At 41.7% G+C, this 13,190-nt stretch overlaps 1 protein-coding gene across 1 annotated transcript; it reads right to left on the bottom strand.

Moving 5' to 3' along the window:
• CTSL (cathepsin L) lies at positions 1-12,189 on the bottom strand. Its single transcript, XM_063295211.1, has 8 exons — positions 12,104-12,189; positions 9,162-9,297; positions 8,617-8,739; positions 8,380-8,535; positions 6,809-7,033; positions 4,408-4,576; positions 3,002-3,122; positions 1-503 (listed from the first exon to the last, which is right to left on the bottom strand). Exons 2-8 carry the CDS (start codon positions 9,288-9,290, stop codon positions 404-406), a joined length of 1,023 nt encoding a protein of 340 aa, XP_063151281.1. The 5' UTR covers positions 9,291-9,297; positions 12,104-12,189; the 3' UTR covers positions 1-403.
• Between the last annotated feature and the right edge of the window lie 1,001 nt (positions 12,190-13,190).

The raw sequence follows: 13,190 nt of genomic DNA, 5'->3' as shown, positions 1-13,190 counted from the left end.
TGAAATGTACAGTATTTATTTCTGGAAGCTGTAATACTTTGTGCAAGTTGTAGTTTAAAAAACAAAACTGCTGGCTGCAAGTTATCAATATCACAAGCTTGGGCTCATAAGCAACATTTACACTGAAGTTTTAAAAAAGAGGGCTTCTCTTGCCATCAAGTAAACATCATAAGTTTCAAGGTAAAAAAAATTAAATCACAATTTGGTTCTCAGAAGAAGATTCCATCTCATGTATTAGAAAACATGTGCAATTGTCAGTTCAAAGTCTTGGTGCCAGAATAGTTTGGTGGCCCCAGAAAGCAGCAAGAGAGGCCAACAAGCTGGAGTCCTTATTCCAGTGGTTCATCTGCCTGTCAAACTAAGATGGCTATGGCTGTTCCAGGAGACGCCTTTGTTTGCACATTTATACCATAGGATAGCTAGCTGCTGTGGCTATTCCACAGTGGTTGTTTCGGTCTTTAGCCATGTATACATAGCCTTTGTCACCCCAGTTTTCGCTCCAGCTGAAAAGAGCAATATAAGAGTGTGTTAGGAGTCTTTCCATTCTGGCAAGATTTTTCTTGGAATGTAACATGTGCCTGTCATGTAACATACGAAGTTACCATGCAGCAGCATTGCAAGATATACATCCATCATCCACCTTTTTGGAGGATAGTTAGCAATACCTCCCTACCAATCCGTACACTCAAACTCTCTTTTTGTTTATTTTGCTAAGATATATATCTTGCTTCCTTTAGAAGCTCATGGCAGCATACACAACATTCCCACAGACTGGACACCTGGGCCTCCCCCGTGCCAGTTCAGCACCTTAACCACCATACTACACTGATTTATGGATTTTTGTTACTTAAAAACAAGGTAACAAAAAACCCAAATGCAGTTCTCAGCCCAGATGACTGCATTCACACATAATGCCAACGCAGTTGATTTGACACATACATTGTTATGAAGTGGCTTGGCAGACAAAACAGATCAACTATATTTTCAAAGTGCATGGTATCAACATTGAAAAGGAGTCATTAGCTCACTGAGATTTTTTTAAAATGTTATTGTTTATATTGTTAATTATTAGAGCTTCATAACAGTTTATATTAAGTCATTAACGGTCCTACAATTTCCATCAGATCCAACAAGCAGGACTTGCAATGGGAGCAGCAGGTTAACTTTTCCAGGATTCTACAGATTTTAAGAGTTGGAATGGAGCTAAATACATACAGGTAGTCCTTGCTTAGTGACCACTCGGTCAGCAATATTTGCAGTTACAACGGTGCTGAATGAGACTTACAGCTGGTCCTTGAAGTTGTGGCTAACACAGTGTCTCTGCGGTCATGTGATTGTGATGTGGGTGCTCAGTAACCAGCACATAATTACAATGTCATAGCATCCCACGATCACATGATTGCCATTTGTGACCTTCACTGCTGGCTTCCGACAAGGAAGTCAATGGGAAAGCTGGCAGGAAGTCACAGTCACGTGATGTTATGCTTAACAACCACATGCGATTTGCTTAATGATCGCAACTGGAACTGTCGTAAGTCAGTGTGGTCACGTTTTTGCTTTGTGACTGCATCACTTAGTGATGGTGTTCCCAGTCCCAATTATGGTAGTTAACTGAGGACTACCCGTATTCATTTCACATGCCAGTAAGGTAATGCTCAAGATCCTGCAAGGTAGACTTCAGCAATTCATGGAGCGAGAATTGCCAGATGTACAAGCTGGGTTTAGAAAAGGCAGAGGAACTAGGGACCAAATTGCCAATATCCGCTGGATAAGGGAAAAAGCCAGGGAGTTTCAGAAAAACATCTATTTCTCTTTTATTGACTATTCTAAAGCCTCTGACTGTGTGGACCATAACAAATTGTGGCAAGTTCTTAGTGGTATGGGGATACCAAGTCATCTTGTATGCCTCCTGAAGGATCTGTATAACGACCAAGTAGCAACGGTAAGAACAGACCACGGAACAACGGACTGGTTTAAGATTGGGAAAGGAGTACGGCAGGGCTGTATACTCTCACCCTACCTATTCAACTTGTACGCAGAACACATCATGGGACATGCTGGGCTTGAGGAATCCAAGGCTGGAGTTAAAATCGCTGGAAGAAACATTAACAATCTCAGATATGCAGATGATACCACTTTGATGGCTGAAAGCGAAGAGGAACTGAGGAGTCTTATGATGAAGGTGAAGGAAGAAAGTGCAAAAGCTGGCTTGCAGCTAAACCTCAAAAAACCCAAGATGATGGCAACCAGCTTGATTGATAACTGGCAAATAGAGGGAGAAAATGTAGAAGCAGTGAAAGACTTTGTATTTCTAGGTGCAAAGATTACTGCAGATGCTGACTGCAGTCAGGAAATCAGAAGACGCTTAATCCTTGGGAGAAGAGCAATGACAAATCTCGATAAAATAGGAAGCGAGCAGAGACATCACACTGACAACAAAGGTCCACATAGTTAAAGCAATGGTGTTCCCCGTTGTAACATATGGCTGCGAGAGCTGGACCATAAGGAAGGCTGAGAGAAGGAAGATCGATGCTTTTGAACTGTGGTGTTGGAGGAAAATTCTGAGAGTGCCTTGGACTGCAAGAAGATCAAACCAGTCCATCCTCCAGGAAATAAAGCCAGAATGCTCACTTGAGGGAATGGTATTAAAGGCAAAACTGAAATACTTTGGCCACATAATGAGAAGACAGGACACCCTGGAGAAGGTGCTGATGCTAGGGAGAGTGGAGGGCAAAAGGAAGAGGGGCCGACCAAGGGCAAGGTGGATGGATGATATTCTAGAGGTGACGGACTTGTCCCTGGGGGAGCTGGGGGTGTTGACGACTGACAGGAAGCTCTGGCGTGGGCTGGCCCATGAAGTCACAAAGAGTTGGAAGCGACTAAACGAATAAACAACAAACCTGTATTTAACATCCCACATGCCTTACTGTTAGTTTGAACATTTGAAAGATAGAATGCAGAGAAAATGGATAGGACAAAACTCCTAAATTTCTAAGCATACCTGTTTTTAACTATCCAATACTTCTTCCTGCTGTCTTCATCTGCACCTTTAAAGCCATAGCCAACAACAAGAACACCATGATCTAGTTCTTCGCTACTGCAGTGTGGCTCATAATAAATACCTAAAAATAGAACAGATGATTAGCTTCCAGAAACTAGTAACTTCTCCAGAAACTGGGTTCACACGACATACTAAGCCATAGCATGGTATTAGCTTAGCTTTACATATCCACTCACCTGAAGGGTTTGGTCCAAAGTTTTAAATATATCTGATAAGACCTGTGTCCTAGAAAGCTATCTTATAAGTCCAATCACCAAATAATGTAGCTTGACAATAAAGTCTAACAGGTCTAGAGTTTCAGACAAGTGTTTCTTCTAATGAGTTAAGCCTCTTCCAATTCACTGGGTATCTAACTTTCGTTGAAAATAATAATGGCCAAACTAAATGCCAGAGTAAGAAACAGGATCAGAGCTTCAAAATACATGCACTAGCTCACAAAGTACAATCTCCCTCCACCTAACTTGCAAAAAATTTGAGGGAAGGAACTTTATTTTTAGGTAGGTTTGTTGAAGGCTGAACCACCACAGAATAGATTTTACAAACAGTTCAGCACAAAATTAAGCAAGCTTCTGATCCTCTCCAATCAAGACTCCTCTAACATCTGCAGATCTTTCTAGATAAGGGTCTGCCTTGTTAGCTCTTCTTGAATTTTGGAGAAGATCAGGAAACATAGTGGTCCATCTTCCCATTCTGTGCATGGCAGAAGAGGACATTTTCTGATTGCTTTTGTCTGCCCTTAAGCTTTGACCGCTCCCTCTACTCAATATAACCCTCCTCAATCCTGGACCAGAATAGAGAACTCAGAGTAATGGAAGAGTTAACAACAGGCACAAATAACAGCTAGTAAGAAATCCAAACCAAATTTTATATATTCCTGAATAGTCAGTGTCCAAAAATAGGGTTTTGTGGATTTCTTTGCCAAGCTAATGCCCATACAAATTAAGGGGTGGTGGTGATTCTGTTTCATTAAAATGAAAGCAAACAGGAAAATGTCCTAAACTCACTGACATACTGTTCCTCCTAACATAATTAGCAATCCATACATGCATTCCTGTTTGTGTGTATATATATTTTATGTATATATGATATTTGCTCATACATCAAATGAATTGGGGGCCATTAAAGCACTCTGGAACCCTCCCAGTTATTTCCCATTTCATGCACACTCCTAACACTCTATTCCGTATTTTCCCAACCCTGCGCCCTCCTGATATGTTGGACCACAACTTCAATAATTCCAGGTAACATGTGACAATGTTGAGAATGATGGGAATTTCAACCAGTGCATCTTGAGGGCAGTAGGTTAGTTAAGTTCATCCCAAAGCCTTTGTTTTCAGTGTCCTCACCAGACTCATAGAACTGGAAGGAGGTATGACTTGCATCAATAGCCACCGAGATTGGTCCTACTGCAGCCACTGCCTTCATAAGAGCTCTTTCCCTTCCTTCAGGGATGTCCACAAAGCCGGTATCATTAGCAGAGTTGTATTCAGGCTTATACAAACATTCTTCATCATCCTTAAAAAGAATAATCAATGCACTGGTTATGGGCTAAGCTCTATTATTCAAGGAGTTAATTAATTCTGTTAAAAAACAAAACAGGTTTGCATAAAATGTCTATTTCATACACCAAGAAGAAAGAAGTTGTACAGACTTCACAAGTGTTGCAATTTTTCAAGCTGTTTCACCTACAAAAGGTAAGAATGCCGTAGATTAGGGGTGTACCAAACAATTTGAAGAAACAACTGCTTTACACACAAAATGGGCATTTATAATATAATTACAAATGCCCATTGTGTGTGTAAAGCAGTTGTTTCACACTCAAAAGGAACTGCTTGAACCAGAATGATTTAAACAGTCTGTTTTAAACAATAAAATGGTGTTTTGAATCTGAAATGGTTTAAGATCAAAATGTTTTACACACAGCTCATTCTGAAGTGTATAATTACTTCATTTCTGAACTGCCCACAGGGAATATTGAATGTCCAAAATCATATAGCAATCTAAATCTAGGCCAAAGCCTAAGCTGTAATTGAGGCCTACGCATGAAATGCAATCTAAGCTCTGGTCCACTTAACCAAGGCCAGAAACATCATCCATATTGAAAGTTAACAAAGGGTCAACTTTTAGTTTTGGCTTAGCGTGGAATTGGTGGTAGCAATTGTAAAGATGAGCTGCTTTTTTCCCCTCCACGTGGATGGTTGTGGGTGAGTGAATCAGGGATTCAAAAAGGTGAGGAAGATTCAGGCTTTTCTTACCCTGCATGCAAGGACTCCAACTTGGCCACCCATTTTTTTTAAACATATAAAGAACAGAAAGGTACAAAGGTGGTTGAGATAACAGCTGGAGGGGGGTTAGCAATCATGGCTGAATATGGCTTTCTTTAGGACATGTATCCTGTCCTTTGGCTGCCCATGATTAATATTAAGCCATATTGGGCTACCAATCTCTGACTGCATAAATAAGAAATGGCAAAGAACCCTAAAACAGAATAGTACTACTAGGCTACTTGATCTGCAGATATTAATATCCTATTATCACACAGTGCTATGGAGTCTCATTTCTTTCTGGTCATCCTTATATTGCATGCAATGTATAGACAAAATGCAGTAAAACCAAGAAAAGACTGCAGGAAATATACATATAAATTAGCTCATCTATAAATATAGCCCTGTCTTAATTTTCCATTATGAATTTGAAATGGCAGGAAAGATTTTGTGGTAGTTATTTGTTCTCATGAGTAAGCTGAAGTTGTACCACAACATAAACTTCCTGGAACAACCCAATTTACCAAATTTTACATTTACCAAACAAAGTGGAAAAATGAGTTTTACATCCAAGCTAAATTATTCCAATCCCATTTTTTAAAAAACACTTTGTTAAGAGTAATTCAGCAGAATGGTAGAACGTTCCCCTTCACTAGATGTGTTCAAGGGGAAGCCGGACAATATTCTATGAAAGATGCTTCAGTTTGGGTTCTTGCACTGAGCAAAGGACGGCACTTGAGGACCAAAATATCTCTTTCTTACTTTCTTATTCCAGAGCTCCAAACTCATTCAAGTCACAGCAAAAGAAAGAAAGAGCATTAATTCCCGCATTTCAAGTTGCTGCAATGCCAACAGTGCAGAATAATATTCTCTCTCAAATAACCTACAAGTTAAAATCTATTAATTATACCTTTTATTATTTTATTTATTTTACTGGTCTTATACACTACTCCAATTGCTACCAATCCTGAGCAGCATACTTACCAATCTCCATAAACTGAGTTAAAACAATACAAAAAAAACCAAATCAATAATATCACCCAACCTACATATAGCACTAGGAACATTCATCGACATAACCCAAAATCAAAGACCTTCCACCACCAGAAGTAGTAAGATCACAGCACTGCAGTCCCCAATGCCTGATGGAATAACCATGTTTTAATTGGCTTCCAAAAAGCAGAAGGAAAGAGTGATCCAGGTATCTGGGGGAATGCTGTTCCTCAGAAGTGGGGGAACAGTAATTAAGAAGGCTCCCTGAGATGGCATTCCTTGAATGAAGGGATCTTTTGTCACTGGTTTGGGAATTATGTTCACAGATGTTACCTACTAATCAAATAAATCTGACAAGTGAATTTGAGTAAGAGAACAACTGGAATTGACAAGTCGAGATGAACAGATATAATCCTGTCTTTCAAAGCTTTGGTTTGCTGGTCAATGACCAAAATAAAGGAACTTCACTTGATTCAAGGTTACTTTTTACCTTTGCAATGTATGGATACGATTCCTCTGAATCAATGCCATTGTTATCCTTGATATACTGGAAAGCCTGGTCCATGAGTCCTCCATTACAGCCATGGTTTCCTTCTGGCCCGGAACAGTCAACCAGATTTTGTTCACTCAAGGAAACCAACTTGCCAGTTTTGCGGAAGTGCTGTCCTTCAAGGGCACCAGTTGCACTGAATGCCCAGCAAGATCCACATTGGCCCTAAGTGAAAGGGAACATGCATTTAAAAAAAAATCAGCACTGTGAGGTACTTTATTGTAATTCGTTGCTTTAAGAGAATAACCTTGTCTCCTACATCTTGTTCTCCAATACATTTTCCACTTTGCCTTCTTGTCTCTGCATCACTCCAATCTCCCAATGCCGCTTCCATTATTTTTGCTTACCAGTTAACTTTTCTTGCAGGCAATAGTTAAATCTCTTCCTGCTCTAACTTTTGGACTCCCTTCTCCTACCTCTTCTCCATAATGGTGGATTCACACCACATGCTGGGCTTGTTTGTGGCTTAGTATATTAAAAATCCAGCCAGCAACAGCTTCTGTTTCAGTGCATTGTGCCAGGCCAGGAATTGGTTAATTAACCCTGTATTCATGTGTTATGTGACACACTACTCACAGCAGAAGATCAGAGATTCTAGACAAAGGCCGGTGTCAGCTTTGGAAGTAACAAAACTACAAAAGTGCATATTCAGCAAGTTAGCTGGCAGCTTTTCACAGCCAATACTTTTATTTCCTGGCTGAGTAAGAATACACAGAGCAGCACATGAGAAAAAAAGACAACTGCTCTCTCCATCTTCAGTTGCAAGTCTGAATGAACAAACAGTTCAATAATTCTTATTCCAAAAGGTTGGGGGGGGGGACCTCCACATATTGCATCTCATGAAATGTGAACACCCTTGTGTAGTATATGCTACTTTAGGATCTTGGCACAAGCAACTTGACTTTTCACTTGAACTGCTGAAAAGCATTTGGTTTAATCTCTGCTGGCTCAGGCTGATGGTCCATCTAAATAAATCTCCTTTGTCTGGTCATGCTATCCCAGATGCCTCCATGAAGCTTGTAAGCAAAGGCAGTACGGTGATAGAGTGCAACAGTGGAAGAGACCTAACAGCTTGCATAGAAGGTACACGGCCTGTGATTCAGGAGGCATTATACTGCATTCACGATTAAAGTCACTGATAGCCTAAATTTCCATACATTTGACCAGTCTACTTTTAAAACTGTTTACACTGGTGGACATTACCATAAGGAATTCCACAGAACTCTGTATTGTGCAAATATTTTCATCAGATCACAATGTGAGAAAAGGAAAAAGATTTCTCTGTCCAAGTTGCCTCTATTGTGCATTATATACCTCTGCCATGTCTCTTTATCATAAGCTAGAAAGGGCCAGTTGTTATCTATTCTCTTGTAGAACTGGTCCAATTCCTTATCATTTCAATTATTTTTCCTCCCTGTTTTTCTAGGTCTAGAACATCTGTTTAGACTATTGCTTCAAAGGGCTATCATAAATTTTAAGCTTATGGCAATTTAAGTAAGGAAGACACATACCTGAGACTTAACTGGTGTTACATAACCTTTCTCCCTCCAGTCAACTGATCTTGGAGCCTCCAAGAAGTTCGGCTCAAGAAACTGTGATCCTTTATATTTCCTTTCAGATCGAGATTGTTTAAAGCCATTCATCACCTGCCTAAATTCTTCATTTGTCTGAAGAAAGAGGAAATTAATCAGTGTTACATGTAAGCAATTACTCAATAAAAGCAGCCTTGCAATTTTGCTTATCCATACCATGTCTCCAAAATGATTCATTCCTAGTCTGTAACTGTGTTTGCCTAGACTGTGGTCCAGGTTGTGCAATTCAATCATTTTCAGATTCTTCTCCCAGATCATCCTCCTCCAGCCTTCTTCCTTCTATGAATGGGGGACAAAATAAGCAGAATTTTGTTGCTAGGTTTTGCTAGCAGTTGTATGTATTAATTCAGATTGGAAATCACATCAAACCAAGCTGCTGCTTGGCTTTTACCTCTATATCTTTAATTCAGCTGCATATTCTACTTCCAAAAGGAAATGCAGATCATTTGCCAATTTAAATCGTTTTAGAAACCTTGGTTCAAAACTCGGATTAACACAAACCACGTTTTGATAATTCAGCCAACATAGCTACCAAGTCATCATTATATTTCTTAAAATGTATTTGTAATGATGCCTTAATTAACTATTTCTAGCATCTGACTCTTTTTGCAAGAAAGAAAAGACATGTGATTTTAAAAACAGATGTTTTATGCTGTTAATTACCAAAAAAATCATGCTGTTGAGTTCTAGGAGAAACTCACCTCATGATACTTCTTGCTGTGCCATGTTTTCCAGCTCAACCAGTGATCATCCCAAACAGGATCTAAACTTGGAGCAGCAAAGCAGGCCCCGAAACTTAGGGCTAAAATGCACAGATAGATCTTCATCATGAAATGTCTAAAAAGAGTGTGAGAAAACTGTCCAATTAGAAAGAGAACATCTCCCCTATATTATCTGAGATGGGAATAAAAATACAAGCTCTGTCCCATCATCCTTAAGTGGCCAAGCAAACCACACAGGCATACTGTATGTAGGACCAAGGCAGAATAGCTTAGCTTAGTTTGTGAACACAGATGCAAAGGAGCTGCTGCCTGCACTCATGAATGTGAAAGTAAACAATGACTATGAAGTTTGGTTGAAATGGTCCTGGCACCCATTCCATGTCAGCAATTTGATTTTCTGTAGGTACTTCGCAATTTCACAACAGAAAACAATAATTAAGGTCAGTAATATATTATGCAGCTATTTGTTGTTTGGTTTTAAATCTTGTACACCACCCGCAGTCGTTGTTTATTAGACCCATCCAAGTCATAGCAAACAAGCAATATATAAAAAATAAAAACCAAATGATGAATCATGTTCAACTGAAGTGCTGTTGTGCATATCTATTCAGAACTATATGCTTCTTTTATTGTAATTGTACCACCTTTTCTCAAAAAACTCAAGAGTAAGATCTTGGGGGGGGCATCCCTAATTTTATCAGTGCAACTTTCTCTGTAAGAAAGTAGGGGCAAATCACTTCCATTTTGTTGCCAAAACCCCCCACATGGATGTGTCTGTGTAGGCGCCAGGAGCCAAGTTACCCCTGAAAGAGATACTATATTTACTTTTTGGGTTGAAAGTCATTGTCCCAAAGACACAGGGAGCTCAGGGTGAGGCAGGGTCAAATGACACTTTCAAGCCATAGTTACAGTTTTTACTCAGGGTGAGGATCAGGGAAGTGATCCACATAAAGTTTCTCACACTTGCCATTATGTTGCTAAAAAGCAAAGATAAAATCTCTTTCAGGGGTAACTTGACTCCTGGTGCCTACACAGACACATCCACGTATGGGGTTTTGGAAACAAAATGGAAGCGATTTGTCCCTACTTTCTTCTGGTTTTCTGCTTCCTGGTCAATAGTCTTACCATTCCTGGATGGTCACCCATCCAAGCATTAACCAGATTCAACTCTTAGTTCTTCAAGATAGAGCTGGGTAAATGATTCACCAAAGAACTGGGATATTTTTATTAGCAAAATTCCTGCTATTTTCAGAGTGACAGCTTCAACTAGAACTGCAGTTAAAGATGAGAATTCTTTTCCTTGCACCAACATGGGTTGGGCTCTGCACTTTCTGCACAGTAAGAAGAGTGTATTGTTAGCTGTGTCTTTAGAGGAATGTACATCTTGGCTTTGAAACCTAGGTGAGTGTGTACAGCAATATATCTGAATAAAGGGAGGAAAAACACACATTTTGATATGCTGCCCCAAAATTCAAGTAACCTGGCTAAGAAAACAATTAACCTGCCTCCTCCCCTCTTATTTGCATGAGATGTAAGAATACTATAATACTATAATACTATTGGCAGGAGATGGAAAAGGAGAACTAAAACTTAAACCTTAGAATGAGACTTGGGGACTGTGGTTATTCAGGCAACCACAAATCCTACACTGCTGGGATTGCTTTTTGTTTATCCCTGTTTACCCTTCTTTCACATCATTCGCTTCAATCTGTTGGAGAAATTATATGGTAAGAAAATCAGAGTTAACAGATATCCATCTATTTGACAGATGTAGCACAACCAAGTAATTCAGAATATGATTACATGATATATAAAACTAGATTTCGTTTATAAACTAAATTATTTGTACAGCCTTTTTGCTCCTTCCATCCCTTCCAGCAGATAAATTTCTCCCTTGGTTACTGCTACAAGAGGGAGAGAGGAAATGTCTAGCAATTTTCCGAATCACCGATGATGCACAAACCTTAACAAGGTGGGACAGAAATTCTCATGTAAGTGCATTAAATGACTCATCTAGCGAAAATTCCGGGAATCACTTCCGCCGTCCTGACTCCGAGGCAGGGGCGGAGATGCGGGGCCTCCTGTGGGGGGGGCGCTTGCTGGCACTTGATCTGCCTCCAGTAAACAAATGCGGCAGCCCTCCCTTTCCAGGCGCCGCGAGGAAAACCGAGAAAGGCCCGGGATAAACAAGTCCCTCTGGCTACGCGTTGGGGGCAACCGTCCAAGCAGAAGCCGGCTGGGGCCTTCTTCAGAAAAGTGGGGAGGCAATCCCAGGCCGGAGAAGACGAATAGTGGGACGCGCTCTCAAAAGGCGGCTGAGGACAATTAAAGTCAGGAGCGAGATAGAAAGGGACGATCCAGGTCAGGCAAATTCCTCAACGTTTGGGACTCGCGCCAGTTTCTATGTCACATAAACAGCGAACAAAACAGGCGCGCCCTCAGTGCCCTCGCCTTGGAAGAGTGGAGGCGGCAAATATCTCGAACCGGTCCTGGCAGCCAAACCAAAGGAGCTCCAAGATGCACAACGCAATGGCCCTTCCGCTCATGCCGCTCTCCCCCGAGCCCAAAACACAGGGGCTCCGGTCGGTTAGCAGCCTTCTTTCCTGTGATGCATGAAAACCTCTATTCGGCGAAAAGCAAAGAGAGCCTTATCCAATCAAACACGACCCCCTCCAAGCATTTGCTAACTGGAATCGATGCGAATTGTCCTTCTAGGGGATCCCGGCGTGAAAAAGTCTGAGAGACGGAAATCAGTGTAAAAGAGAAGGCTGCGGCGCTCGTTGACATACCCACCCCACTGTCTTCCGAAGAGACCAAATTCTGAGTTAGGACCAAGAATCCAGGAACGCTGCTGGAGACGAACGTCCCTCTCTTCCCTAGAAATGATGCGAACCCCCTCGCCAGTTTTCCATCGACCTTACCTGCAACAGAGACCACCGTCCCTCTTCACCCTTCTGACGCGCTTCGGGCCGGGGTCTTTTAGAGCCTGAACCAGCCCAGCCCCTCTCGCGCGCAGATTGGCTGCAACGCGCGAGGGCGGAGCCAGGACTCATCTGCGAAAGATCGTGACTCCCGATCCCGTGATGCCGGAGGTGCTCAGACCTGTTGGGGGGCGGGGAGGGAGATGGTGGAACTTGGTGTGGGGCTCGGGAGACATGGGGAAGAAACACCAGCCGAAGAGGCGGTGTCCTCCAACAGCGGTCCCCTGACCAGCTGAATCCCTGCAGTCCCTCTGGAAGCTCAAAGGATGAAGGCTGACCTTGCCGAGCCAATTACGAAAAAGATCTGAGTGCCCCAATACAGCGTTCAAACCATTTCCTTTTCATGGGGTAGAGATGCTAAGGAATTGTATTCTCAAGCAAATTGGCTTTCTAGGTTGGGTGCAAGGGGATTGGAGTCCGGCAATATTTTACCGGGCCACAACCTCCCCACTTCTACTTCGTCTTTATGTTCAGACTAAGTGGTCACCTCTTAGAAACCGCGGAGGTAGCCATGGTATTACTACGCAGACATGGCTTGTTTCCTCTTAGTTTCTGGCTGTGGAATCGAGCAATCCGACTATACGAATCCTATGCCTGTTACGCCTCCCCCCCCATGCCACTCTTGGATCTCAGATTATATACTGCAGTTTAATGTGGATGGCTGTGCCTCAATAACAGAAGGAAGGAATGTTTGTTTAATTTTTATTCCGCCTATTATTATTTTTATAAATAACTCAAGGTGGCGAACATACCCAATACTTAACTGGGTTTTTTCCCCCTGAATGAAAGCTACTTCACATGGTCTGACAGAGTTTGCATGCTCTGGGACCCATCCATTAAATAATGTCACCTGGTGGGACCCAGGAAGTGGGCCTTCCATGCCTTGGCACTTGCTCTCTGCAACAGCATTCTCCTTCACATCCATATGCCCCCCCCCCAACACCCACCCTGGTCCCATTTAAATGAGCTCTTAAAATCCAGCTCTGTTCCCAGGCCCTGGATTAGAGTGGATGATGATCCCCCTGTG

The sequence above is a fragment of the Candoia aspera genome, chromosome 2, assembly GCF_035149785.1.
Source record: "Candoia aspera isolate rCanAsp1 chromosome 2, rCanAsp1.hap2, whole genome shotgun sequence".
Taxonomy (NCBI): domain Eukaryota; kingdom Metazoa; phylum Chordata; class Lepidosauria; order Squamata; family Boidae; genus Candoia; species Candoia aspera.
Note: the sequence above shows the minus strand (reverse complement) of the source record. Positions and strands in the feature narration are given on the sequence as shown.